This window comes from Vidua macroura, chromosome 14 (assembly GCF_024509145.1).
Source record: "Vidua macroura isolate BioBank_ID:100142 chromosome 14, ASM2450914v1, whole genome shotgun sequence".
Classification (NCBI taxonomy): domain Eukaryota; kingdom Metazoa; phylum Chordata; class Aves; order Passeriformes; family Viduidae; genus Vidua; species Vidua macroura.
Genome location: NC_071584.1, coordinates 1,553,343 through 1,581,056, shown reverse-complemented (window position 1 = coordinate 1,581,056; position 27,714 = coordinate 1,553,343). Strand labels below are relative to the sequence as shown.

Genomic DNA, 27,714 nt, shown 5'->3' with positions numbered 1-27,714 from the left:
AGAAGCTGAGAAACTGCCTGACGTTTGTGGAGGAAATGTGGTCTCTGTGATTTAGCTCTGCCTGTAGACTGGTGAGGTACACAAACACTGCTTTGGAGGGCTCAGGGCAGTCTCTGTCTCCAGGGACACCAGCTGGGCTGGGAGGCTCCCAGGACAGGAGTGTGGACAGTCCTGGAGCAGTAGAATGCAGCACACTTGGCTCTAGAAGCCTTGTGGACTATAAACATCAATGAGCACACATTAAGGAAATACCTAAAGCCACAATAAATACTTAAATCCACAATAAGTGCGTTTATTTACCTGGCTTCTTCCCTCCCTCCTTACCACAACAGTGTTCAGCACTGCCCAGCTCTCCTTTCCCCACTCTGAGATTGCTGGACCTGCACGTTGGCTCCCAGCAGTCCTGCGCTGTCCCAGGTTCCAGCACAGATTTCTCCACAAGGCTGCTGGTTCTCCCTCCCTCACGTGGCAGGAGGGTTCTCTGCAGCAGAGGAGCTGGGGCTGGCAGAGTCAGCCTCTGGCAAATGCTTCCTGCTTTTCCCAAAGGCGATCACCAGGGGCCTCCCCTGCAGCTTATACCCGTTCAGCAGCTGCAGGGCGCTCTGGGCTGACTCCATGTCTGCAACGAGAGGACACAGCGGGCACAGGACACACCACAGGGACACGGTCATCCCATGGCTGTTCCCATCTGCTGGCCACTCAGCCTGCTCTAGTGCAGCCAGGCTGCCATGCTGAATGAACACTGCACGTGGCAGAGCACATCCCTCCTGCTCTGGTAAATCTTCCAAGCCAGGGAAGGGAGCATGGCACAACAGGAAGAGAAGGGGGTGAATTCCCCTGCTTCTCCTTGGAAAGCAGGCTTGGCAGCAGCACAGTGCCCTGCAGCAGGAGGATGTGACACCTTTGGGAGTCAGGGAAGAACTGGGAGGCACGGGGCAGCAACTCACCAGGGAAGGTGATGAAGGCCTGACCCCTCATGCGGCCGCTCAGGAGGCGGAACTGGATCAGTGGGCTGTCCTCCTCCTGGAAGCGAGCAAACAGGGACACCAGGTCTTTCACTGTCACTCGGGGGCCCAGGTTCTTCAAATACAGCACCTGTAACAGACACAGAGGGTCAGCCAGCCTTTGCCATGCAAAGACACCTTTCAGCCCCGTCCCAAGGCTGTGCAGCTCAAGGTGTGAATTAGCTCAGCCCGCACACCCGTGTGCTAATGATGGCATTTAGAGGACAGGTGGGTGTACAGAGAATGGCAGCTCTGAACTCAAGGCATCACCCTGCTTGCCTGCATCAAGCACTGACAGTTTCAGTTTATTATAAAACAGTTCAGTTTATTCAGTTCGTTCCATTTATTTATAAAACACAATAATCTCCAGCTACCAGACAGAACAATTTGAGTAAGGTGACAGCAGGCCTCAGCCAGGCCCAAACAGAGCACATCTGAGAGGTGACCTGCTGGAGCCAGGGAGTGTCGGAACCCAAAGTGTCCCTCAGACACTCTTGGATGTTCCGGATCCAGGTCAGAAGCATCTGAGACCCTGGCAGGCAGCCAGAAACCCCTGTGGTTTTGAATTTGACCCATGGAACAATTTACCAACCTTGCAGGAAGAACAAGAAATCACAAAAGTTTAGATATTATAATAGAAGTAGTCACAAAGTGAAAGGAAGGATTTTTGAGTGCTGTACAGGGGGGTTTAGGCCTTGTACAGAGGGGTCTGAGTTTTGTACATGGGGGTCAGAGGTTCTGAGATGGAGGGATTTGGGCGTGCCCTGTCCTCCTTCTTTCTCCTTCCTATCCCCCATGTTCTTGGTGATGTTGGCACTCCCAGATTGGTTTAGAGTAGGTTCAATATAGGTGATAGGCATTGGGGAAAAACTATAAACATTTAATAGGTAATGTGTGATATAAAAGATGGCACCAGCCCTTGGGCAGGGGAGATGGAGACAGAGAGAGATGGAGGGAGACGGAGAGAGACGCAGAGGGAGAAGGAGTCTGAGAGAGTGTCAGGGCGTGTGTGTGCCTTGAGATAACATGCAATAAACTGCCTTGAGACCAGATGACTGAAGACTACTGAGTTTTTCTTTGAAGACCCGGGTTGGAGGAGAGACTTTACCACCACCCGGGGTCACCCCAATCTGGGGCTGAGCCCCATCAAGGGAGGGCTGGGCTCACAAGTCCAACTCTTGGCCAGGCTGGTGACTTCCCATCAGAGCCCAAGGACACTATTCCCCCCCAGAGTGGAGACTGCTCTCCCCCTTGGCCTGGAGGATCAGCCAGCAACTTCAAGGCAACAGCAAAGAGGAGCCTGTGCCCACTGACACAGCTTCAGGGCATCCTGCTGAGCAAGGCTAAATCCTCATTCATCTCGGCTTACCTTGCTGGGCTCCCCCGGGTGGTAGGATGAGAACTTGGGGATTTTCCGGAGTTCTTCCTCTGAGAGGCGGTTCTTGAGGATCTCCTCTTCTGGGACAAACTCGACTGGCTCTTTGATAACCACAGGCCTTGGAGGGGACTGGTGGGGCTCTGCTGCACAAACACTTGGACTTGCTGCCTGTTCTGCTTGCTCCTCCTGGTCTGGAAGTGATGACTCCCCAGTTATAGCCCCCTGTGGCATTGAGGACAAGCAGGGGTCACTTGTAGCAGACTGGACTTTTTCAGGGCACTTCTTGCTCAGCAGCTCTTGGTAAACACTCTCCAGATGAACCATGGGATCCTTTCCATCGGTTCCACTCTTCTGAGTGTCATCTAATTCATAAGAGAGATACACGGTAACCATCACCAGTATCCTGGAAAACACAGAGACTGCAGGAAGAGACACAGAAAGGAGAAACCCTGTTTCACCCCAGCCTCTGTAGGTTGTTTAAAACAAGAGCAGCCCCAGCAAGTGCTGGTTCCCCAGCTCAGGATGAACCTGCAGAGAGTAGCAGTTCCACCTGTGCTACATCAGAGCTCTTTTCAGAGATGCCCTCACTTGATTATCTGCAGCCACATTTCAGCACTTTCTAGTGACTCCTTCAACGCACCTTCCTCCTCCTGCATGTGCAGGAAGGATGGGCCATGCTGCCTTCCTGTACCACTACATGGAATAGAAACATTTGGCTTTCAAGGACATCAGATTAAGCTCCTGGGTTTAAAGAAGGTCCATGACATGGACTGATCAATGATCTCTTTTAATTCTCTTTAATGGAAATGAGGACAAATCTGAGAGCAGCATCTCCCAGCCTTCAACTGGATCCAATTCCCCTTCAAGGATGAGGCTTTAACAAGTCACTCCTCCTCTTACCTGCTCTGTCCCTTTGCTTCCTTCACCCCCTGCAGTTACCTCAGAGAAGGAACAATCTCCAGTCCCACACAGGCACTTTGTGTAACTCAGACCTCGAGGCTCTACCAAAGCATCACCCCAGCTCCTCTCCCACACCCCGAGCTGCTCTGCACTACATGCAATAGCTCAAGGAGATCCAGAAACAGACTTTAAAAGCTTCTATATTAAACCCTTCAGAGAACCAACTCTCTGTCTGCTCCTGTAAGAGAGGAAAATATCTCCTCCCACGTAGCACCAAAGCAGAACCACATCTTCAGGGACAGAGGGCCAGACAGAAATGTGTTGGGTTCCTGTTGTAGATGTCAGCAAACCCAATGGGAAGAATGATGATGTCTAACTCCATTTCAGAAGGCTGAATGATTTCTTTATGATAATTATGTTATAAGACATTAATATGCTATATAAAAGAGGATACTAAATACTACATGCTACTTTCTCTAACTATCATATCTAACTAACTCACAACTCGTGACCCTGTTCTCCAGAGCCCAGACACAGGTGGATCCGACTGGCTATCAGCCCCAAACAATCCACCATGGTCCAACCAAGCACTCACTCTGGGTACACAATTCTCCAAACACATTCCACAAGAGAAAAACAAGGAGCAGAAACAGAAATTGTTTTCTCTTTCATTTCTCTCTGTGCACCTCAATAAAAAATCCTGAGAGAGAGAGAAATGTGCTTGCCACAGGCTCCCACACGGGCTGGCTCTGTGCGCTGGAGCCAAGGCAGGGGGAGCCCTGAGCCCAGCACCTTGGTGGTAGAGGGCCCGGAGGAAGGAGTGCCGGTCTGTTCCCTGGAAAAGGGCCTTCTCGATCTCCATCTCCCGCCGGCTCAGCTGCTTGCTGCCCGCAAACCTCTGCGGCAGCGCCAGGATGCGCCGGCGCTCCTCCAGCTTCTCCTGGATGGCATCCAGCCGCTCCCGCGTGGCCTCCGGGGCTGCCCCCAGCCCAGAGCCCTGCAAAACAAGCACGGCTGGGCTCAGCAACGCCAGGGCCGGAGCCAGTCAAAGGCACAGCCCCGGCCCTGCAGCGGCTGCAATTAGGAACCATCCCCCAGGCACCAAGAGGTCCTGGTACTGCACGGCTAGGACAAACAGAACCACGCAGCAAGCTCAGTTCTTGAGGGAAGTGGAGAAACAGCTCCTTTCTCGTGACCTGTCTGCGCTGCTTCCCTCTGTCCCTGCTGCCTCTGATCCCAGCCATCTTCCACAGCCACCTTCAGAGACTGCACAACCATCCTCTGGCAGTTCCTTCCCCACACCTGCAGCATCCCCGAGCTCAAGTTTCCACCAAGCTCTTAGTCTGCGACCCTGAAAACCTTGTTTGCTGAAAAGTGGACCCCCAGCTGCTGCTTGGCACCCGAGGGGAGGTTTGTGCTGAGGACTAAACCCCAGCCAGCACCACTGAGCCAGCTTCCAGAAACCACACAGGAACGGCAGCACAGCCCTCAGAGCTCAGCTGTGAGCAAGGAGCATCCCTGGGTAAACCAACCTCCCTGCACGGGCCACTTCATGCTGCCAAAGCACGCAGACACAGCCCAGCTGCTGAAAGGGCACTTCTGCTCCCCCATCCACCTCGATCAGCACACAGAGAACACACTTTGAAGGGGCTGTGGGTGGATTTTCTGGTCTCACATTCAGTTTGAGAATTACTGTGGCAGATCCTTCTGCCTCGGGCAAGAAACCAGGCTTCCTCCCTGCACTGAGCACAACCTAACAGGGTTTCCCATGGTACCTCTGCCCCACATCTGCACAGCTTCTTCCATTCACCATTTCACAGCCTCCCTGAGGCACAAAAGGCTGTTTATACGGAAAAGCGACTCCCGGAAATCATTTGTTGTACTTTGTTTTCAAAAAAGCTGCCACTTAGCAGCTGAAAATAACAGAAATCTGCACTCAGTACTTTGCCAAGAGCTCCCCAGGCAATCTGAAGTTCTCTCTGTCTCAGCTGACATTATTCATCACTCATGGTGGAATCTTTCACTCAGGGCCTCCACCTCCAAAGCTGCATATCACTACCTGACTTAGGCTTTCTCCCTAAATATTCTCCTCTCAGAACCTGTAGAAGACATGCCCTGATGTCAGCCTTATTTTCCGTCAGAGCAGTGTTTTCCATACAAATAATTCCTTCTGAACATCCCAGAATACATTTCATACTAAATATACCAGCTGGTACTGACGACATTGATTTTCATTCTTAAATTATCACCACTCCTCTCTGCACCAAGCTTTAATCAGGCCACACCAGGGCTGGATTTGCATTTAAACAACAAAGCAAGTAATGGCTTCAGCTGAAAAGAGGCAAACCCCTGATTGCCACAGACAACTCTCTCCTGCACACAGCTATCGCTCGGGAAGAGGAGACCAAGGGAAGCCAAGGAGCAGCCCAAATCCTGTTTTGCGTTTTCTAGTTTGGCAAATTAAGAGCAGGACACTCCAGTGCACCTGACATAGGACAACCACAAAAGCCTCTCGTCTCTGGAATGTGAAAAAGGAAGGGTGAAGGTGGGGGAAAGGGAAGCACCTGCTGGAAGAGCACCCAAGAAGGAGCCAAGGCACTGCCACCACACAGTGCTGGTGGCACAGACCACACAGTGGTCTGACAGCTCTGCACTGTTTTCATGTGGCTGTCCCAGGACCCCCGAAGGACATGCAAGCCCCTAAGGAGAACACCCCCTACAAACAGCCATCCCAAATCAGCAGTGGGATCCAGGGATGTATCAGGATACTCAAAGGAGGATGTTGAGGGGCTTTGAAATATTTTCTCGCTCTCTTCTGGCATTTAAATCCTTCACACACAGGTGTAAACAGGTGAAACGATTTGTTTGAGATCAAGGCAAAGGCAGGAATATCCTCACATCCTGCTGTGCTCCAAAAGACCCACTCCTGTCTCCACCATATCTTTTAACACTGACCATTCCACCAAAGGAAAGAGGCCAGAAGAAATGTAGGGTAGTGCTGGGCTAAAGGCAGGGGATACAAGGGGTGGCCATTCTTTTCCTTACAAAGGACTGGAATTTTCTACCAGAGAGCCACGGGGTGGGAGGAACCCGAGCACATTCAGGTGAGAGCAGAGCACGCCCACCTTCCTTGCTGAATCCCGGTTCTTCCAGAGCAGGATCTCCGAGTCGGAGAGCCCCAGCTCCCGGAGAGAGGAGGTTTCTTTGTCACTCTCCTGCAGGGCCTGGAACTGTGACAGGGTCAAAGCCCCCGCAGCCTCTTCTCCAAAAGGTTTGTAAAAAGCTGCAGGGGCGAAGCATCTCCGCTTTGACTTGCACCTGTGAGCCAAAGGAGCACAACAGCACAAACAGCTCACACTGAGGAACTGGGGACAGCAAGGGGCTGGTCTCTCAAACCACACCTGAGCCAGATCAGGACTTACTGCTCGATGGAGACAGTGGTGTCAAGCTGGTGGTGAAGGAGGCTCTTCAGCTGCCTCTCTCCTTCTGTCTCCAAGTCTTCCAGGAGAAGCTCATCACTGGACAGGCTGCTGTTCACCCTGGGGCACACAACCACAGCACAGGCATGGGCAGTAAGGCAACAGAGGAAACACTGCTCAAAACACATCCTTGCCACAGCTCCTCCACCTCCTGGGCTGGTTTTATGAGATTTAGAAAAACAAGGAACCAAAACTACTTGACCACAGCGCCCTTTAACATTACTAGAAAACTCAACAAATTCGAGATTCCTTTGACAACATTAAAGTACCCCAAGGAGCCTTCGGGTGTTTTTATATTGATGGGGGGGGTTAATTTTTACTTTAAAATCACGCGCCGTCATTTTTATTGACCGAAATCGTCTTGCATCAGCATCTAGCCAGACACTGCCAGTTTCAAACGCGCCAGGGAAGAAAGAAGCGAAACCGCGACACCGAAGAGAAACTGTGAACTTCAGCAGCGCTTTTCCCTTTCCGGGGTCACCTGCTCCGGAGCTCTGGGCTCTATCCGGAGCAGAGAGACCCCAAATCCTCCCAGCCCAGCCCAGCCCGGCCCGGCCCGGGCCGTGCCGCGCTCCGGGCCCGGCGCCGCCCCGCAGAGGGGGCCGGGGGTGGCAGCGGGGCCCGGGCCGTGACCGGCGCGGGGGCCGAGCCCGTGAGGGCAGTCTGCGAGCCCCGGGGAGCCGCGGATGCCCCGCTCACCGGCGCATGGCCCCGCCGCTCCGCGCTCCGAGCCCGGCAGCGCCCGCGGTGCGCCGGGAGCCGCCCCGGAAGGAGCGGCCGGAGCGGGGGGAGCGGAGCGGAGCCGCAGCTGCGGCGCTTAGCGCTGCCTTGTGTGCTGGGCTGAGCCCGGACGGCTGCCAGGCTCCCCCCAAGGACACCCGCTCCCCTCTGCCGCTGAACAGAGAGCTTTTAATGCAGGGCCCACGGGTTGAGAGACGGACCGGAAGAGATCTCTCATCCAATGTCGTCACGGGCAAAACAGGTTCAGCGTAGAGATATCAATTGAGTTTATTCCTAACTAATGCAGAGCGGGAGAATGGGGAGTAAAATCAGCCCTTCGAAACACCTTCCCCCTACCCGTCCCTCCTACCCCAGCAGCGCAAGGACACGGGAATGGGCATTATGGTCAGTTCAGAGAGATGGGAATGGGCATTATGGTCAGTTCAGAGAGATGGGAATGGGGGTTATGGTCAGTTCAGAGAGATGGGAATGGGCATTATGGTCAGTTCAGAGAGATGGGAATGGGGGTTATGGTCAGTTCAGAGGGAGATGGGAATGGGGGTTATGGTCAGTTCATCACCCCTGGTTTTCCTGGTGCTCAGGGACAGGTGTCATTCCCCTGCTGCACCATGGGGCCCCTCCCACGGGAGACAGTTCTCTGTGAACTTCTCTGACATGAGTCCATCCCACGGGCAACAGCCCCCCTCAGACTGTGCAGTGGGTCACTCTGCCACAGAGCCCTTCCAGGACAGGCTGGCTCCAGCAGGGCACCTCAGCCACGGGCTCACAGCCTCCTGTCAGGCATGCCCCTGCTCAGGCATGGGGCTCCTCCATGGGCTGCAGGTGGATCTCTGCATCCCCATGGCTGCAGGGGCACAGCTGCTTCACCATGGTCCTCACCACAGGCAGCAGAGCAATCTCAGCCCCAGCACCTGGAACACCTCTTCCCCTCCCTCCTCCTCCACTAACCTCGGTGTCTGCAGAGTTGTTCCCCTCACAGGTTTTCACCCCGCTCTTCTCTGGCTGCAATTACAACTGAGCCACAAATTTGTTTTTCTTTCTTCTTAAAGCTGTTTCACAGAGGCATTACCACCATATGTAATTGGCCCAGCCCTGGCCAGCAACTTGTCCATCTTTTGGAGCCACCAGGGACTGGCTCTGCTGGACATGGTGGAAGCTTCTGGCAGCTTCTCACAAAAGCCACCTCTGCAGCCTCCTCCTGCAAAACCACGCAGAGCCCTCCAAGGCAGCACTTCTGTTATCTCGCCAGTCTGCAGGCACAGCTAAAGCACAAAGAGCACACACTTTCTGCAAACTTCATCCAGTTTCTGATAGGAGCAGGTGAAATCCAGTCCAACACCACAAAGACTGGCTTTGAACAAACAGCACATTTATTGTAAAAAAAAAAGAAACCAAGCCAGGTCATCATTTCAGTCCTCAGCTCCCAAACACCTCTGTTTTCTGTGGAGGTTTTATGTTCATCCTTTGAACGTGGGAGTGTCTCAATCAAAGGTGATCCGAAAGCTGCGCTCCTGCTCCTTGCGGCGACTCTCACAAACCTTGGTCACCTCTTCCACCTTTCTCTGCAGCACAGCTGTGGCAGAAACGAGGCATTAATGTCCCAGTCACCCCAGAGACTGACACAGAGACTGACAAAACTGCAAACCCTGCACAGTTTTGCCTGCAAAAAGAAAAATATTTCCTTGCTGACAGTCACTCAGATTTGACAGTGGACAAAGCAGGAGGAAAACACAACCCAAAGAACTACCAATTCGACAACGTTTTCATTACTGAATGGCAGAGGAATAAACGTGTCTCCTTTCTAGGAAAGTTTAAAGCAAACAGATAGCTATTTTCACACACATTCTGTAAAGAATTCAGGTTGCACAGGAGCTGTACCAGATTTCCTGAAAAGGGCATGTTTAGAACGTGGAGCTTAGCAGAAGTGAAAGAAAACACCTAATCAGACCCTGACCTAAGCCAACATGGAGAACAGCAGGCCTGCTTTCACACAGGTTGTTACACCAGGTGTGAGCATTGCACAGCTGTAGCCAGGCAGTGCACTCTGGGGCCCTGAGAGGAGAGCTGCTTTATTCTGCCGTGCCCCCGTGTGGCTGCTACCAGGTAAAATCCAAACGGCACAGAATTCCAGAATCCCTCACCAGGAGGCACTCTCCCAGGTAGAAAAGTTCCTTTTTTTCTGTTTTGTTTTAGTATGACTCCACTGTCAAGTGTTCACTCCTAAGTGCATCTCTGTGCACTGGATCTCAAGCTTTTGAGGCTGTGAAATTCCCATCTTATTCCTCCAGTCACCCCACCTGCAGATCAAGGCAGGCTGCTCCATCTTCCATCTTCAAAATCACAGGATGTGGCATCCTCTTTTCAGACTGGGAGGGATGGTAGCACTCAACACACACACATTCCCTCACCAACTTTCCTGCACCACAGGCAAACCACACACTCTTTTAGAAGTTGAACTATTTAACATTATTTTCACAGAATGAATAAGGTTTTCAAGTTCTCTGCTTTGCACTGACGCATTTCAAGCAGGGCTTTTTGGGTAAAAAATACCAGTTGTCAGGAGTAACTTCCCAGCAGAGGCCTCGAATCAGGCACAGCAGGAGAATTCAAGCAGATGTCAGAAGGGACAGTGCCACTGAAGGTGAGGAGGAGGATTCCTCAGGCATCTTCAGGAATTCAGGGATGAACACTCACACACTTGCTCCTGCTTCCCATTCACATTGCCAAAAGGCTGCAGGACAAATCTCACCTGAGTTCTGGTCAATCCACTGCAGGGAATCCATGTGTGCATTCAAAATTTTACAGATCTGCTGAAGCTGAGCAGAGATAGAAGGTGCAAATCAGTTGTGAGGCTGCATAAACACCAGGAGGAGCCAAAGGCAAAGTTTCTCCTTGCCCAGCTTCCCTAAGACAGCAGCCACTTAGCCAGGGAAGTGTGTGCAGCAACGCTGCTGCTTTGCTACTCCATACCAGCAAAAAAATTGCAGAGTTTAGATGATATGTCTGTGACTTTGGCTTATTTAATTTAGCCCTAGGAACCAGAAGAACATTCATCACCCTAGTCTTAGGGTGGCAAAATTCAAAATGAATGTGGAAAAACACAGTCTGCAATACTGAAAGGAAATTTTTATGGAAAAAAAGGCTGCTGAGTACAGCCATAAGGAGCATCAAAATCAATTTAACAGATACCAGAAGGAGCTGGTTATTCAGATCTTGTTTTATGAGGCTATAAAAAGAGTATAAAGAAAAAGTATGAGTGGAATATCCACATGGGGACAAATGAAGAGTGAGAACTATTTTAATATCCTTTGCCTGTTCAGCAATATAAAATAAAAGCTTGCATTTACCGGGTCACTCGTGTCTGCTGGGCCTCCTGAAGTATTCAAGTGATCAATGATGTCCTTCAGATCTTGTGCCATGCGCTTCAGCTGAGCATCGATGTTCTCAGCCAGTTTGTAGCTGCAGAGCACACAGGAACCAAGATCAGAATGGTTAAAGCCAACTTGGAAGACCTGCTCGCAGTCACAGCAGCTGTGGGCCACCAGAATGAGCTTCCACATCTGCAGCCAAGGCTGGCAGAGACCTGGGAACAGCACCCAGAGAGGCTCCATCAGCCCCATGAAGGGACTCCCAATCTGTCTCCCTTGATGTACACATGGAGACAGACAAGCAAGAGAGTGGAGGACTAGGAGTAGAATCTAAAGTTGCCATGCATAAACCAGCATTAAACACGTGCCAGCAGGCACTGGCTGTTCAGTCCTGTCACCCATCCCAACTCCATCTCCTGCTGAGTGCTGTGAGCACAGGCCAGTGCTCGTGGCCCATCCCCAGCAGGTTTGTGCCTCACGTCCTCTCCCGCTCCTCGTCGGCGTGCTGCAGGTAGATGGTCCCGCTCTGCTCCTTCACAGACTCCTCCAGAGGGGACAGCAAGTCCTCCAGCTCTTTCTGCTGGGACAGAATGAAGTCCAGTTCCTGATCCAGTCTGCAGAGAGAAAGAGCCCAATGCTTCCCATTCGTGTAACAGACACTGCAGAGCTGTCACACAGCCAGGCAGGAGTGCAGAGAAGAAATAAAATCACTGCAAGTGCTCCAGGTCTCCTACCTCTTCTGGTCAACCTTCACCTTCTCTACTTCTCTGTGTAAGGAAGTGATCTGCAAACAGAAGACGTTTCATTACACCTTGAAAACCAAGAAGGCAGCTCTCCAAAGAAGAGAGGTGGAGGGAGAAAGCAGCAGCATGCAAGTTCTGCTGGAAACAAGAGATGGCCACATCAAGATGGACAGAGCCAAGATGGAGTAAGGGAGGTTCAGCTTGGAATGATCCCCCCTAAGAGAACTCGGCATCGCAGAGCAAAGGCACAGAACAATTTCCAAGTCCAAGGCCTAAAGGCCAGAACTGACACACAGAGAGGCTGTGCAAAGCACCCAGGTGGAGCTGACATCTAGTTCTTTGACAAGCAGAAAGTGCCACTCGGTGGCTTGTTGCATGTGTAACAGAGAGCTTGGAGGAGCCAAGGGAGCAGAATGAGGCTCCCCTGGAGGTCACCTCACCTTCTCTCCGTTCTCTATCAGCATGCGGTCCCAGGCGTTGACTTGTGTAGCTTGATGGAGGAAGTGCTTCTCTTGGTCTTCCAGTTCCAGGCTCCACTTGTTGATCAAACTCTCCAGCTGGGCATAAGTCATCACTGGGGGGGCACTGAGAGGGAGTGAGGGGCAGCACAGGACACGAGGTGAGCAAAGAGCAACAGCACAACACTCACTGATTTCCCCTTCCTCCTCCAGACCCCAGCCTGAGCACTGCAGCTGCTCCTGCCCAGGCAGGAAATGGTCAGAGGGAACAAAAACCCACCTGGGTGTGCTGGTTGTGGTTATGGCAGCTGTGGAGGTCACAGCTCCAATGGCACCAGTGGTGGTCAATGGCTTCAGATTCAAAGGAAAGGTGGAAGCAGAAGTAGTCCCTGCAGGAAGAGATTCAAGTCAAGCAGCAGAAGGGGACACACCTGGTACCTCAGGAGCAGAGAGCAGCTCCAGGGTGCACTGCCCATGGCTGTAGGAGCTGCAGGAGATCCCTCTGGAGGGAACAACAGCAAATGCTCCATCTGTCAAGGAGGGAATGAAAACATCCCCAGCCCACGGCCTTGTCACTATCCTCATGCTTTACTGTCAGAACCAGTAAGTGCCAGCACACCCAGCTCCTCCCCTGCACCTTTGCAGGGAAGGAGAGAACTTCTGTGTTTTCACAAAGAGATGGAAGAGGATGTGAGAAAGACAGACTGTGCTCTTTTGAGTTACTTGAGGGCTTTACAAATCACAGCTGCTGTGCTGCTACTCCAACATGGCCCTTTACATCCCTCCAGAGCACTCAATTCAGCCTCCCTTCTCTTCAGTGGCTTTCAGCATCTTGTTCCTACCAGTGGCAGTGCTGGTTGTGGCAGCTGTGGTTGCAGGAACTTTTAATCCAAAGCCAAGTGTCCCCAGACCGGCTGTCCCAGTGGAACCAGTGGAAGTGGCCCCCACTGTGAAGAGAAGACACCATTACCAGGTTGCAGAAGCCATGGACTGCAGGGCCCCTTGGAAAAGCTGTGCCCAGCCTGCTGCCCCTCCGCCTGCAGCAGCAGCAGCCACGCTGCTCCTTTATTGCCCAGGGACAAAGCTGCCTGGAGAGACTCACGTGAGAGGCCCGTGGTGCTGGAGGAGGCTGGGGCTGAAGAAGTTGCCACAGATGCAAACAAGGAGGGCCCCGTGGAGCCCAGCACTGAGGTGGTGCTGGTGGTGGAGGCCGTGGTGGCAGCTGTGGATGTGACTGCAGGGACAAACAGCTCCATGTGAACAAGCAGAGCACACTGAGCTCCCAGCCCCTGCACAACAACCCTGCAGGGAGGGGGACATAAACTGCCCAGCCACACCTAGCTCTTGGGCATGTCAGCGTTTTCACCTCCTTGTCCTCTTAATTCTCCCTCCACTCCCTGTCTTTCACAATGTGCCCCTTTCAGATTGTGCCTCCCTTCCACTGTGCTCCCCAAACAGGCAGAGAACAGAATCTGGCACGTGGGACACAATCAGAACCTCAGGACACGCTGTCCAATGGCTCTTGGAGCTGTCACAGATCACCACTGCCAGGCCAAAGCCACAGGAACAAATGCTTGGGGCCCCTTCCCACACCCCAGTCTATTTGTCTGCTTCCCACAGACAACTGTTACCAGGAGGACAGCAGACTGCCCAAAGCCTCGAGGAACTGTTGTCTAGAAGAGCTTCCTACCTCCAAGCTTGGCTCCAAAGGACAGGGTGGGTGCCTGGCTGGTGCTTGTGGCCAGCGTTGCCGTGGTTGTACTGGTGGCTGCTGTTGAAGGCGGTGCCCCAAAGGTCAGACCTGGAACCAGGAGCCAAAGGAAGAGATGGAGTTTCTTCCTCCAGGCCAAGGAGCACTCGCTCCCCAGCACTGCAGCCCCTGGACAGGCCTGTCACAGACACCTCTGGCTCCAGCCCCTCGCTCCACTCTGCCCCAGCACAAGCCAGAGGCTGCAGAGCCTTGCCCCAGGTGCACCTGCAGATATCCCCATGCCACAGGCTCCCAGCCCCCAGCTGCCCCAGGGCTGTGTCACAGTCTGTGTGACAGTCCAGAGAGCCACCATACACAGAGTGTCAGCACACACCCTCAGAAGGCTTCAACCCATACACAGCAACACCAGAGCACTTCAGAAGGCTGCAAGCACCCACCCTTCTTGTTCTTCAGCCCAGCCTTTTATACCCTCGTGTTCATGCACGGCTCTGTGTGCCCTCTGCTCCCTTTGGTGGTTGCTCAGTGCCCCTGGGCACTCCATGGCTCATTGCTGCCAATGCTGCTCACCTGCTCCTCACAGCTGTGCCCACTGGGGATGAGGCTGGGCCACAGCCCCATCCCAGTGACAAAAACTGTGTGCCACACACAGCCCCATCCCAGTGACACAAACTGTGCCACACACAGCCCCATCCCAGTGACACAAACTGTGCCACACACAGCCCCATCCCAGTGACACAGACTGTGCCACACACAGCCCCAGTGCCAGTGACACAAACTGTGTGCCACACACAGCCCCATCCCAGTGACACAAACTGTGTGCCACACTCAGCCCCATCCCAGTGACACAAACTGTGCCACACACAGCCCCATCCCAGTGACAAACTGTGCCACACACAGCCCCATCCCAGTGACACAAACTGTGCCACACACAGCCCCATCCCAGTGACACAAACTGTGCCACACACAGCCCCATCCCAGTGACACAAACTGTGTGCCACACACAGCCCCATCCCAGTGACACAGACCGTGTGCCATGTCCCAGCTGGGCACAGCACAAGCTGCAGGGCAGTTCACCCACCTGTGGGCTGCCCCCCGAGGCTGAAGGGTGCTGCTGCCGGGGTGGCAGCTGCCAGGGTGGCCGTGCTGGTGCTGGCAGCAGCCGCAGGGGCCGTGCCGAAGCTCAGCCCTGCGGACGTTGCCTGCGGAGCCGCGGTGCCGATGCTGAAGCCGGCTGTTCCCGCCTGAGTCGTGCTGCCACTGGAGAAGGTGAAGCCTCCTGTTGTCCCAGACGGAGCCGTGCTGCTGCTGCTGCTGCCAGCAGAGCCAAAGGCAAAGCCAGACGGGGCTGCTGCCTGACTCGAGGGCGTGCTGCTTGCGACGGGGGCACCAAAAGAAAAGCCCCCCGTGATCCCAGGGGCTGGAGTGGTGGTGCTGGCTGCAAAGTTCACTTTTGGTGTGTTTGCCCTGGGGATGAAAGGAAAAGAAAGGAAGCCATTCTGCTTGAGGCACACATCCGCTCAGCTGCACAGCTGGCTTTCTCCCTGAGCATTTGCTGCCAGCACAAACCTCCTCTCAAAGAGATGCACACCTGGGCAGGCTTGTGTGCCAGTTGTGACAACAGGCTCCATCCGGCTGCTGTCACCTGCCATCCCCCTTAGGGCTCTTCCTGCTGAGCCTCCCTTCCTCACCTCCACCCACCCAGGTACCACAGGACATTTTATGGCAGCGTGCGTCAAGCTGCTCCTTCTTCTCTCAGCTCGCCGTTTTCCACTCCCTCTACACACGGCTGTTTTATTTCTGCTCGTCCCCATCTGAGCTCCCTTCCCACAGCTCCCATCTGGCAAGCTTTGAGAGCAGCAGTTCTGCAGAAGCGCCCGAGAACTCGCAGCCTTTCCTGAACGACAGATCCCTCGCGGAGTGCCGAGAAAGCACTCAGAGCACGGCGGATTCGGGCCAGAAAGAAGAAGACGGTTTCTATTCGGTAGCGGAGCTTCAGCGCTGCTGTGTGCACGCGTGTCCAGCCCGGTTCCAGCGGGAGCGGGAACATCTCCTTCCCCACGCGTGTCAGGGCTCCCCAGGGCAGCAGCGGCCGGGCCGGCCCGGGGCTCGCCGAGCGCTCGCCCGACGAGGCGATGGGTGCAGGGCGCTGGAAGCGCCAGGCACAAGGGCCGGCCAAGGCTCGCTCGCTCGCTCGGGGCAGAAGGCCCCGCCGAGCCCCCGCCCGGCACCGGCGGGACCCCGCTCCCTCCGCCCGTCCCTCCGCCCGTCCCCGCCGCCGCCCGCGGCCCCGCCCGGGCCCGGCTCTCACCCCAGCGGGAAGGCGGCGGCCGCCGGGGCCGCCGGGGCCGCGCCGGCCGCGCCGAAGCTGAAGCCGGAGGGCTGCGCGGCCGTGCCCGACCTGCTGAAGGAGAAGAGCCCGGCGGGCTGGCCGCCGCCCGCCGCCGGCGCGGCGCCGCCGAAGCTGAAGCCGGCGGAGGCGGGGGCGGGCGCGGAGAAGGAGAAGCCGGCGGTGGGCGCGGTGGTGGCGGCGGCTCGGGGCGCGCCCAGGCCGAAGGCGCCGCCGGGCGCGGCCGCCCCGAAGCTGAACTGGCTCATGGCGCGGCGGCGGCGGCGGCGCGGGCCGAGCTCCGGCAGCGCGGCGGCGGCTCCGCGCCCGCGCGCGCCGCGATGGCGTCACCGCGCCCCGCCCGGGCCCGCCCCCGCGCCTTCCCGCCCTCCGCGCCCATTGGGCGGCGCGGCCGCCACTCGCGGGCCCTCGACTCCCATTGGCTGCTGGGGCGTGAGGGGCGGGGCGTGTTGGCGTTGCTGTGGGGACGGGGGACGCGGCTGCGGGACCGGGGTGCGGGACAGGGGACACCGGGATGGGACAGGAGACACCGGGATGGGACAGGGGACACCGGGATGGGACAGGGGACAGGGGACACCGGGATGGGACAGGGGACACCGGGACAGGGGACACCGGGATGGGACAGGGGACACCGGGACAGGGGACACCGGGCTGGGGCAGGGGACAGGGGACACCGGGATGGGACAGGGGACACCGGGATGGGGCAGGGGACACCGGGCCGGGACAGGGGATAGGGGACACCGGGATGGGACAGGAGACACCGGGATGGGATAGGGGACACCGGGATGGGACAGGGGACACCGGGATGGGACAGGAGACACCGGGATGGGACAGGAGACACCGGGATGGGACAGGGGACATCGGGCCGGGACAGGGGACACCGGGATGGGACAGGGGACACCGGGATGGGACAGGGCAGTGACGAGCTTTTGTCACTGCGGTTCCACGCGCCCCCTCCTGCGCCTGGAGCTGTCCCGGGGCAAAGCCCGCGGGCGGGCAGAGAGGCTAGGAAGAGTCCTGCCGGGTGACCTGTGACACGGCCTCTGCCGGCGTCACTCGTAAGGCTCCAGCTGGGCTGGCACCTAAAGGCAGCTGAGCAAAAGGCCCCGTCTGGGCACACGGGAAAGGTTGGGTGCTGTTCCCTCGGGATGGCAGGGCCCGAGCGAGCGGCTCCAGCTCCCTCGGGGGGCGTTTAGGCTGGGTATCTGCAATGGTCCTTCCCGCAGGGGCTGGTCGGGCACTGAACAGGATCCCTAGGAAGTGGTCACAGCCCCAGGGCTGACAGAGAGTAAAGAGCATTTGGACAGGAGTGTAAAGAGCATTTGGACAGGAGTGTAAAGAGCATTTGGACAGGAGAGTAAAGAGCATTTGGACAGGAGAGTAAAGAGCATTTGGACAGGAGCATAAAGAGCATTTGGACAGCGCTCCCCGGCACACGGTGGGGCTCAGGCTGTCCTGCACAGGGCCAGGAGTTGGACTCGCCGGTCCTGATGGGTCCCATCCGTCTCAGCATATTCTTTGATTTTATGTTCCATTTTACACATTTTGTCGTCACACATACAGGAACTTGGCTAAACTTTTCCTTCCCAAACACACAGCAGGAAAATTGTGCTCTACAGGCTGTTCCGAGCGCATTTGGTTCCTGCTTCATGTGTCACTTGTTTTCCTGCTTAGGTGAGCAGTGGGGATGGAGATGGACAGCGTGTTCTCGGGCTCTTCTCTGCAGAACCTCGCCAAACTGCTGTGTGATGCTCCAGAAGAGGATGAGGATGATGATGATGATGTGGTGAGCCTTCCATGAGAGTCGCTGCTTCTTTTACATATTGTACCATAGCCTTATCTTGTTAATCAAGGAGAAGCAAATATCTTTTTCTCCAGAGTGAGTAAAACCAGAATGAAAACCTTAGAAAGTTTTGGTCTGACTGAAACAGCTCAAGGATACTTTCAGAGTAACAAGCTCTTGAGAATGAGCAAGATGCCCCAGGAAAACAAGGAGACAACATGTGAGCACAACATATGAGGGAGGTTTAGTTTTTCAGCCTGAAGGAAAAGAGAACATGGACTTGAAAGAGCTTTAGATACTTCAGACTTCCCACCACTTTTCCCTGAACTCTGCTGGAGATGAAGGCAATTACAGCCAGATTCGATGAGGAAAATTTGCTGCTCAGCTTCTGAGTAAGGACCAAGATATCCAGAGGCAACTGAATGTATTAATTGCATATGTCAGGCACTGAAGAACTGTAGAGATAATTGATCACTGAAGTACAATAGTTATTTTGGTGGTTGTAAAATAGGGAAAGGTGAACAACCATTCTAAGGTACATAACCTGAATGAATAATGAGAAAAATATCTCAATGTATTCTTCTATATCAGTTCCTCTCAGGAGCAGATGAAAATCACAGCGTTTGGAGAACATGCATTATTCCTGCAACATGCAACACCTGCTTTTATCTAGGCCTGCTTGTGTGCTGGGAAGAAATATTCCCAGGAGCCCCAAAGGTGCCAACAACGTAGAAGGCCTCTGTGAAGGCTCAAAAGTTTGCCAAGTCTCTCAGGATTTTGAATAGATCTTATTATGACATGAATAACAAAACAAAACAAAAACAAACAAACAAACAAACAAAAACCCACCAGATAACAAAAATGGCAAATGCCTGAGTGTTCCCCCGAATCATTCCTCAACAAAGAGCTGACCAACCCCAATAGTGGCAATGCAAGTAATATTTGGGATAAAAGGGTTGCATATCCCTTGAAGTTTTCTTTCAGTGGGTTACAGATGTTGTCCTTCACACCCCAACTATCCTCCAGCTGTTTAATGCCTGCCTTTTAAACCCTGCATTATTGCTGTACAGCTCTGCAGTAAACATCCTGATTTTAAAAAGAATTTGTTTACATCTTATTAATAAAATGAATGACACTTCAGAGACAGAAATGGAAAGTTGCCACGAGAGATGTCAATTAAGTCTGAGTCAATCTGGGTAAATTGAAATCTTTATTTTGATTTAATTTAATGCTCTGTGCATATGAGGCACTTTTATTGAACCAAGGAATCTTCATATATAGAGAAATGCCTCACATTGGCCTATTAGCACTAAATTGATTCATAATTAGAGGAAAATGTTGTTGCCTCATGATCTCTACTGTAAAAAGGAATCCAAATGCTGTGATGGGGCTTGCATGTAGCACCCTTGGTTTCCTGTAATATTTTCATGGCAGTCAAAGCATGGAAATTTTGCCAAAATGCCATGGAAACCAAAACTCACAAAGCACATCTGTCTGTATTACTAGGCTTCTGTGAGTCCTGCTTAAACCCAGTGTGTCAAGGTCACTTTCTGCTGTGTGAGAGTGAAGAAAAGAGAATGCTCAGTGGTTCAGTCGTGAAACTGTGGGATAATGTTCTTTCAATTCTATTCAGGGATTTGTTTGACCTTAGATGATGTGTTGTATTTATTGACATCATGGTTGTAACCGAGCTTGGCTCTATAAAAATTGATTTAAGATCCTCTTGCTTTTCTCTGCAGCCACGCTGTTCTGTTGGTGCCATGACTCCTGGGAGTGTTGGACCAGTCAAGAAAGAGACCACCAGTACGGAGGAGTATTTGTGTGTTTTGGCATTCAGTCTCATGTCAGCAGCCTGTAACAGCTCTAGTGAGATACCACTGCAGTAAAAGAGGGGTCACTGACATTTGAGATGGGCATAGCATGACATTTCTTACAATTACACTGTAAAATTATTCCTTTCCTGAAAGCTTAACTCTAAAACATGCAAAGAGGAGCAGAAAGGGTAATGCCAGAGCAGCCTTCAGTGGAGATGGTAACAGTTCAGAGCACAGCCTGGTCAGGGGCTGCAGGGATCATAACTGAGCAGCACAAGCTCCATGTAAGTACTCAGGAAAGACAGGAAGGCAGTTTTGGTAAAGACTTGGCAAAGTTAATGTTAAGTTTTTTTGGAGCTGAGGCTGTCACATTATTGAGCACTTTCATTAAAAGCCCTAAGAAAGGCAAACAAGGGCCAGGGTGAGTTTTGCAGGAAAGGAGCTGTGGCAAATATAATAGATTCTTTTTGCTTTTACTGCTATCCAACAATAACCAGAGATTCTACTCTAAAATCTTCAAGTTTCACATTTACCAGCTTACTAAAAGAATATTGTTCCAGGCAGGACAGACATAAACCATACTATTCTGCCCATAAACTTTCAGGTGTCTTAAGCACCTTGTCTGGACTGTGCCCAGTAATTAATGTGAAGAACTGGATTTCTATGTGAGGAGGTGATCCTCTTGTGAATGACTCTGCTCACTGAAAATCTCATGTCAGGGGGCTTGTGAAAGATTAGGGATTTCATCCCTCTTCACTTTACCAATTTTGAAGTGCTAGATATTATATGCCAGAAAGGAGGATTTCCAGGAAATAAAGGCTGGGTAAAGAAGATTTAAGTGAAAGGAAAACATCCTCTCTCTGCAAATCCTCATTCATAAGAGAGTAAGGTGAAGAAGACTGTAATCATTACCTAGAATGCTTTTAATGCAAAGATTTTTCTAAAGCCTAGAAATACTTTTCTAGGCTTTAGAAATGGCTTTTCTTTTTTTTTTTTTTTTTCAGTCTTGAAAAATATTGTAAGTTTTCAGCAAGCCTTGAAGAACAGAGACATTTCAAAATGTGTCAGTGTGATTTTTCTCCTCACTTACAGGTACTTTCCAAGTGAAATCTGAAAACAAGAAAACCATTTGGAATACAGAGGAGGTCCCAGAAGGATCTGAATTTGATGATACCTGGGACCCTAGAGAAAAGCCAGAGTAAGAAAGCTGAGACTGCCTGTGTGGGCTTTACATAGCATTAATGGAAATGAGAGCTAAAAAGCATCTACAGCCGGCTGAAAAGATTGTGTCATGCAAGAAGAAAGGAAAGATATCAGTGTTGCATCTAAAGCAACATGTGAGGAATGGTTTTAACCCCTCTCTTGAAATCTTCTGATCTCAGAATAGAAATTTGTGTTGGTTTTTCCAACATAAGTTAATGTGCAGTGTCAGTTACTTGTATAAAGTGGGATTAGGAGGGGAAGTAGGTCAGAAAAACGATTTATTAACTTTAAAATATGCCATTTGTGTGAAATACCTGCTTTTTCCTGCTGCAACTGAGATGTATCCATTTTCCCATACTCATAAATTCATAAAGTACTCCAATGTATATTTGCATTTCAAAGATTTAAGCTCTTTAGAGACAAATAGTACTGCAGAAGAAAAGCTGTGTGCAGGCAATTTTGAGCTCTTAAATCTTGTCATTCAATCTTAGTCTGTCAAAGCACAACTTAAAACCAGAGCCTTTTCTTGCTTATAGAAAAACAGTAGCAAAAATATTCTTGAACTCAGGCACGTAAGCTGGAGTTTGCAGAGGTCAGAAAGCCCTGAGGGTCAGTCCATAAAGCAGCTTTTGCATTTCCAATCATTGTTTCAATGCCATGTCCTGAAGTGTTAAATGCTGGAGCATAAGGACTGGAGCCCGTGAAGCTGCACATTGTACACCAGAATCTTCACTTTTTCCTGCATGTAAGTCAGGACAGGAGAAGTCAAATTTCCCAGGTAAACAAAAGACTTGACATCCACCTAAACGGGGACTCAGCCTTTCTGAAAATGAGGTTTCCAATTTCCCAGCTAAACACAGGAGCTGAGACCCACCTGAACAGGGACTCAGCCTTTCTGAAAATGATTTGGAATTCACCCTTACGCACAGTTGTCCTTGAGATGGTCACCTGTCAGGTAAAGAACATGCTGTCTTTGTATTGTGGGCACAAAGAAGCTTTTCTCCTGCTGTTCTTTCACCCTTCCCCTCTGCAGTGCTTCTCCAGCCTCAAGCACTTCTGACCTGTGTTGCACAGATGAAGAGAGAGTATAAGTCTTTACACTAGTTCATCAAATGAAGCAAAGAAAATGTGCTAAAAGGAAAACAGATGGCTACAGAGGTGCATCCAGAGCTATTAGATACATTTGTCACTGACTTAGGAATTATTACATATGCAGATGCACACTGGAGATGTGAAAGACTTTCTAACAGCTTACACAAGTGATCCACCCCAGTAATTTTGCTGAACTTAGTAGGAGTAGCATGTGTTATAAATACAAATTCTCCTTTCCTTTCCTTTCCTTTCCTTTCCTTTCCTTTCCTTTCCTTTCCTTTCCTTTCCTTTCCTTTCCTTTCCTTTCCTTTCCTTTCCTTTCCTTTCCTTTCCTTTCCTTTCCTTTCCTTTCCTTTCCTTTCCTTTCCTTTCCTTTCCTTTCCCATTCATTAATTACCAAGAGCAAGGGAATATGTGATTCTGCATTTTGCAGATGTGAAGGAGAAGAAAATAAATGTTAGCTGAGTGCAAAATTACAGTCTAGCTCAAGAGTGTTATGCTCAGGCTGCAAGAATATGCTAAAAGACAGAACAGATGTAATTGTGGCATCCCCCCTTTCAAAGGCATTCCCCAGGAGTTTGTGGTGTTTGACTTGTTGATAAGCATGATATCCACTTAGGAAGCATTTCCTGGTCCTGCCAAGGCTGGTTAGGGAAGCAGAGGCAGCACGGTGAGTGCCTTGGGAGGTGGAGTCAATGATTTTCACCTGTCTTCCAGCTGTCTGAGTCATGGCTCTGAACAGAAACCCAGTGCAGATGGACTGAAGCCTTGAAGGGAGACTGCAAAGGAGGAGAGACAGTGTGAGGAGGATTTACAGTCCTCTGAGAATCACAGTTTCCTTTGCTCTCCTGCTCCAGTATTATTAGGTAACGACTTCTCTTTGGCAGGTATGAGATTTCATTCAAGCAGCACGTGGGAACAGAGGATGTCTTCTTTGGGATGACTGGGAAAGACCCCTCCACTGCCTGCTGTGAAGATATAGTGGTGAGCTGAGCCTGGAGCTCTGATCCCTTCTTTGTGCTCTTTCTCTGCCCTTTTCCATCTTCCTGTCTTTCTCAGGGACAGAATGTAAACACCAAGCTCCACTGCTGCCTTTGACCTCCTGTAGCATTTTCTCGTGGTTCTCCAAGCATTTTTAGATGACATTTACACTTGCTAACCTGAGGAACTTGTATCTCCTCAAGGACCAAGTGTGCTCAAGGGAATCTATGCAAATACATATGCCCCATATGAACTTAATGGGAATAAAATATAGCTCTAAGATGAAGCTTCATCTTGGACACAGTTTAGAGAGGAGAGGGGCTGGGAAGGAGATTTTTTTTGATCTTCCTGCATTTTTACAAGGCGTGTGGGCTAGCAGAATGCTACAATGCTGACAGCCTTTAAAGTTCCAGCTATCAGATCCTGCCTCATCATTATATAATCAAAGACCTCTCTGGTTTCTGAGCTCCAGGACAGGTAGAACTGCTGTGTTATCTTTCTAGCAGAAGCAAACTGTCCCTGCACTGCACAAAGCCTGAGGCTTTTGCTGGATGTTGAACACCTGTCAAGCACTTTAGCAGCTCAGGAACTGGAAGAGAATAGGATATCAATACACATCACTAAGCTAATGAAAGCAGTCATTATCACTGTCGTATTTTCTCTGATACAAATTACCTACTCAAAACGTTGCTCTTTGATACTAGCATTGAAATATTCATGAAAATGAGCTCTTTTATGGCTTTTAGGGTAACATATGTAATCACAGCTTTACCTCTGCCCATCATTTCAGATTAAAATCAAGCTGCCAGAGACAAAGTATTCAGACATCACATTAGACATCCAGGACAAGGTTCTTGACCTTCGAACTCCCAAAAAGTAAGTGTAGCACAATTGATAGAAGTACAGTTAATACCCTGTTTGAAATGGGTTTAGCCAAGCTTTTAACTGCATTCTGTGTGGAAAGCTAAAGATTGTACTGTTCATTGCTCGTGAGAAATAAATACAGAAAAAAAAGCCCCTAGTCCATCCATAGGTGTACAGTCTGCTGGCTTTGAATCTGTGATACTGTCCAGTAAAAAGCTCTGGGACAGATTTTGGCTACTTAAACAAGGTTTCGGGGGCTCAAAACATCTGACAAAAAGCTGTCCAAGGTCTTGAAAGACTTAGTCTGATATTCCTAAGCACTAATTTGTACAAACACACATGACCGAAGATGGTAAAAAAGTGCATATAAATTTTCAATAGCTGAAAGCCAAATTATGGGCATACCCAACACAAATGCAGAGATGGAAATGTTACAAGGTTTTCTAAAGAGATTTCCTTTGATTTTTTAATAGGGCTATTTCAAGCCTGTAATCAACTGACAGATGCACTCTTGGATTTCTCAGTCTTCCTCCATCTCTCCCTCAGTGTGCTATTCCCTTGCCTGAGATTTCCAGATAATTCCCATGTCTGTTTTGCTCAAAATCCTTCTTCACAAAGACTGTTTTTATAAGAAACCTTAATCCTCTCTGGGCTGACTTGCTGCACTGAATGGAGTGTGGGAAGATCTATATGAGAATAGCTTTGTGCAGATAAATTTGAGGTGCAGGCCATGGATTAAGGCCTAAATAAGTCCCCAGCAGACTAACTATAGAAAATCCACTTTTCTCTGCCAAAACCAGGCCATCAGTTACCCTGTGCTTGGCTTTAACCCAAGGATGCAACAGGAGTGGAAGAAGGTTTGGGAATGTTAGTTTTGAAACTGGAAAATTGGGAGGAATAATTGTTCGGCTAATGACTTGCTGAACCTGTGGGCAGTGAGAGAAGTAGCTTAATGCAATGCTGCAGATGTAGGAAAACCTCAGCATCCTTTTCCTTTTGCAATTCTACCTTTTTGGTGACTCAGATCTGCCATTATCTTCTCAGTACCCAGCTGTCTCTAGTCACAAGCCTAGCAAATCAAAAGTTCACCATAAATCTGATGGTTGCTTGGGTACAGCCTGAACCAGTGCTGCTTTCAGAAATATAAGTGAAAATCTTTTCAGTATGAAGGAAACAATCAATATGTCAAGTTATACATACTGAAAAACGATGTTTTCCCACAGATGGGTAGGAAGACTCAAAGCAACTGCTTCCAGCTCTGTAGTCCTGGGGTTGCTTCTAAGCCAAGCTGCTTTTAAGTGATGCAAATATTTCAATCCAGTCCTGCTGTGCATGAGGTGTTGCAGGAACCCCACAACCCATCACAATAAGGAGATCTATTGGAATAACGTTCCCTGGCATACTGAGGAATTGCAGGAGTAACTTGCAATGACATCTCAGCTGCTCACCTGATCTGAGACACTGACATTCCCTGTGTCCTCTTTTATAGGAAGCTGCTGCTGCACCTCCCCTACCCTGTGAACAGCAAGGAGGGCAGAGCTCGTTTTCTCTCTGAAGAGGAGATCTTGGAAGTCACCTTGAGAGTATCAAGGAAGTTGGATTTCCTAAATTTTTCTGATGGATAGAGAGATAGTTTGAAAAAATTAATGTTCTAGTTTGAAGTCTTTTGGAAACCCAACTTGTTCTGAAATAGTAGATAGTTTTCCTTGAACAGTCCAGGGGAATGTCTCTGGAGAAATGAGTCAGGAGGAACACAGCACCCCCAGGTTGTAACAGCTAATGCTGTCTGGCTCTTACACTGCTCTGGTAAACTTTCTGCTTCCTTCAGTCTGGTCCAGACCCTGTGAATCAGAAAGAGGGAGATTTCAGTTCTGTAAGCCAGAGAAAGCCTTTTGTGTGGTCATGGCTGAGAAGCAGCACACTGAGGCTCTGGACAGTGTCTGGGTTTCAAGACTTGCAAGTGTTTATGTCCTTGCTTGGTCTCCAGTGCTGGGACTGGGGCTAGCTCACAATCTTCTCTTGCCTGTTTCTTGGTGAGAAGATCATTCTTCAGGGATCCATCTCCACATCTGAGGCTCCTTTACACTGGCAGAACAAGTTAACCAGCCATAGTTGGATTGCTAAACATCTCAGCTCTTTTGAACAGTTTCTTGACAGTTTATGGTTCAGTGTTGTCTATTCATCTGCTGTCCCTCCACCTTTTTTTTCTGATCTTTCTTGATTAATAAAATAATAGGTTCTAAGGAACAGTTCCAGTTATCTTTGAGTCTGCCTCCTCTACATTATGCTCTAAGAGACTTCGTAAAAGTTGAGATAAAAGGAATTTTGCATAACAAAGCTTTTCTCAAAGGGCTGAAATGCTGCAAAATCTATTTTTTGGCCTCCAGGTGCAACCTGGAGATACAGAGTTGGGTAACCAGGGTGTTTCTCTCAGTAGCTGCTGGGCAAATATATTAATTTAACATTGTTAGTCCTGCAGAAAACTAAGGTACTTGCTCAATGGTCAAAGTGGAGAGGAAAAGCAGGCCCTGGTTTGTTAATTGAACACTTCACCAAAAGCCTGTGAGTACTTTCACAGCAAATTGGCTTGAGTCCTGCATTCTTCTGGGGTGGAAGCAGAGGAAAATAATTGACCAGCTAGGCTGCAGACAGCACCCATGCAGGTAAATTTGTGGCAGGCTGTAATGAGAAGATGGATACTCCATGATGGATTGCAGACACTGACAGTGAGTTTACAGGTGTAGTCACTGTATGCTTGTAATACACTGCAATCTAACTCCAGGACAAATTAGGCTGATGTCTGGACATTTCAACCACTTCTCTGAAAAGTGAACCATTGCTTGGGTCAGAATAATCCTAATCAACTTCTGCTTCAGCCTTAATGCACTGGAAAGCAGATACTTTATTTATGATTCATCACAAGCTATGAAATATGCTGATAACACTCAGGGGCTACTCCAATTGGTATCTGCTTAAGCTTCCATAAATTAGATCTGAATGTCTCTTATTCCAAAGCTGTGGCTAAGCAGGACAATGTAGATATATGAGAAAAGGCTGACATCATTCCTCCTGACTCAGTTTTTCCCTCCTGTGCTTGCCAAACAAGCTGTTTCTTGGGAAAAGGTTGTCTTTGTGGTCCCTAGACAATATGCTGCTTATTTTTTATACACGTTACAAGAAAAGTGGAAGATTGACCAGTATTTCTATGCATGTGAAGGTAGCATTTGTCCAGATGAATTCAGTATATCCATGGAAGGGTACAACTCTTCTGAGCCCCACTCCACTGCTCTAACCACAAGGTTATGTTGCCTTTATAATTGGCAGTAGTAATTTACTAAGCCTTAAATCATCAAGTCCTGCTTAATTTAATGGCAGTGTTTGATACTGAAAATAGTGATGAGTCTGGCTCATTGTGCCTCTCTCCAGTGTTATTTTCTTACGGAAATGAGCGTATGCCACACTGGTATCCATATCGTAATTTATCTCCAAATATTTTTTAACCTGAGGGTATTTTATCAGCATTCAGGAGACAAAAACCTGAGGTAAGTATGTTCTGTAAGAAATAGAAAAGGGAACTACAAATTTTTACTGCTTAAGAGGGAGGTTGTAATGTGATTTCTTGCACCTGCTGGCCACTCTCTCTGTGCATCCACCTCAGGCTCCTGTAGGTCATCCATGAGGGGGAGCTGGCAGCTTGGTGACACTGGGTAGGAAAAGGATGATATCCTGGCAGGGGGAGGCTGAAATCACAGAGTGATGATAGAGGAACACAGGGGACAAGCTCATAAGCGACCAGGATTTGTGTGTTCCACTCAGGATAAGCTCTACTGCCCTTTTCACCAAAGTAG

General features: G+C 50.3%; 3 protein-coding genes across 7 annotated transcripts; 1 reads left to right on the top strand and 2 right to left on the bottom strand.

Annotated features, from left to right (window-relative positions):
- Positions 1-268: 268 nt before the first annotated feature.
- RBM41 (RNA binding motif protein 41) lies at positions 269-7,565 on the bottom strand. Of its 2 annotated transcripts, XM_053990081.1 has the most exons (7): positions 7,461-7,565; positions 6,705-6,821; positions 6,408-6,600; positions 4,075-4,279; positions 2,374-2,744; positions 948-1,095; positions 269-619 (listed from the first exon to the last, which is right to left on the bottom strand). In XM_053990081.1, the coding sequence occupies exons 1-7, from the start codon at positions 7,466-7,468 to the stop codon at positions 462-464; spliced, it is 1,200 nt and encodes a 399-aa protein (XP_053846056.1). In that variant the 5' UTR covers positions 7,469-7,565; the 3' UTR covers positions 269-461. The 2 variants fall into 2 exon arrangements, with proteins under 2 accessions (XP_053846056.1, XP_053846055.1); XM_053990080.1 differs by lacking the exon at positions 7,461-7,565 and having other exon boundaries at positions 6,705-7,063.
- A 1,285-nt stretch (positions 7,566-8,850) lies between these two features.
- On the bottom strand, positions 8,851-16,377 carry LOC128814331 (nuclear pore glycoprotein p62-like). Of its 2 annotated transcripts, XM_053990075.1 has the most exons (12): positions 16,091-16,377; positions 14,861-15,246; positions 13,762-13,872; positions 13,174-13,305; positions 12,914-13,018; positions 12,352-12,460; positions 12,054-12,198; positions 11,605-11,654; positions 11,350-11,484; positions 10,850-10,961; positions 10,252-10,318; positions 8,851-10,168 (listed from the first exon to the last, which is right to left on the bottom strand). In XM_053990075.1, exons 1-12 carry the CDS (start codon positions 16,375-16,377, stop codon positions 10,161-10,163), a joined length of 1,647 nt encoding a protein of 548 aa, XP_053846050.1. In that variant the 3' UTR covers positions 8,851-10,160. The 2 variants fall into 2 exon arrangements, with proteins under 2 accessions (XP_053846050.1, XP_053846048.1); XM_053990073.1 differs by having other exon boundaries at positions 8,851-10,318.
- Positions 16,378-16,593: 216 nt separating this feature from the next.
- On the top strand, positions 16,594-26,113 carry DNAAF6 (dynein axonemal assembly factor 6). Of its 3 annotated transcripts, none has more exons than XM_053990102.1 (7): positions 16,594-16,621; positions 17,804-17,912; positions 19,652-19,715; positions 20,819-20,924; positions 22,909-23,005; positions 23,793-23,878; positions 25,356-26,113. In XM_053990102.1, the coding sequence occupies exons 2-7, from the start codon at positions 17,817-17,819 to the stop codon at positions 25,489-25,491; spliced, it is 585 nt and encodes a 194-aa protein (XP_053846077.1). In that variant the 5' UTR covers positions 16,594-16,621; positions 17,804-17,816; the 3' UTR covers positions 25,492-26,113. The 3 variants fall into 3 exon arrangements, with proteins under 3 accessions (XP_053846077.1, XP_053846075.1, XP_053846076.1); XM_053990100.1 differs by having other exon boundaries at positions 17,804-17,915; XM_053990101.1 differs by lacking the exon at positions 16,594-16,621 and adding an exon at positions 17,167-17,187 and having other exon boundaries at positions 17,804-17,915.
- The last annotated feature ends 1,601 nt before the right edge of the window (positions 26,114-27,714 follow it).

What these genes read in the sequence shown, in the direction of transcription:
- RBM41 (XM_053990080.1), bottom strand. Translation starts at nt 6,889, where the DNA reads ATGTGTTTTGAGCAGTGTTTCCTCTGTTGCCTTACTGCCCATGCCTGT. An exon ending in ACCACTGTCTCCATCGAGCA is followed by an intron (nt 6,601 to 6,704) that starts GTAAGTCCTGAT and finishes TTTGGCTCACAG; the next exon opens with GTGCAAGTCAAAGCGGAGAT. An exon ending in ACCGGGATTCAGCAAGGAAG is followed by an intron (nt 4,280 to 6,407) that starts GTGGGCGTGCTC and finishes CTTGTTTTGCAG; the next exon opens with GGCTCTGGGCTGGGGGCAGC.
- LOC128814331 (XM_053990073.1), bottom strand. Translation starts at nt 16,377, where the DNA reads ATGAGCCAGTTCAGCTTCGGGGCGGCCGCGCCCGGCGGCGCCTTCGGC. An exon ending in CCTCGGGGGGCAGCCCACAG is followed by an intron (nt 13,873 to 14,860) that starts GTGGGTGAACTG and finishes TCCTGGTTCCAG; the next exon opens with GTCTGACCTTTGGGGCACCG. An exon ending in TGATAGAGAACGGAGAGAAG is followed by an intron (nt 11,655 to 12,053) that starts GTGAGGTGACCT and finishes TTCTGTTTGCAG; the next exon opens with ATCACTTCCTTACACAGAGA.
- DNAAF6 (XM_053990100.1), top strand. Translation starts at nt 17,817, where the DNA reads ATGGAGATGGACAGCGTGTTCTCGGGCTCTTCTCTGCAGAACCTCGCC. An exon ending in GACCCTAGAGAAAAGCCAGA is followed by an intron (nt 20,925 to 22,908) that starts GTAAGAAAGCTG and finishes TCTCTTTGGCAG; the next exon opens with GTATGAGATTTCATTCAAGC. An exon ending in GACCTTCGAACTCCCAAAAA is followed by an intron (nt 23,879 to 25,355) that starts GTAAGTGTAGCA and finishes CCTCTTTTATAG; the next exon opens with GAAGCTGCTGCTGCACCTCC.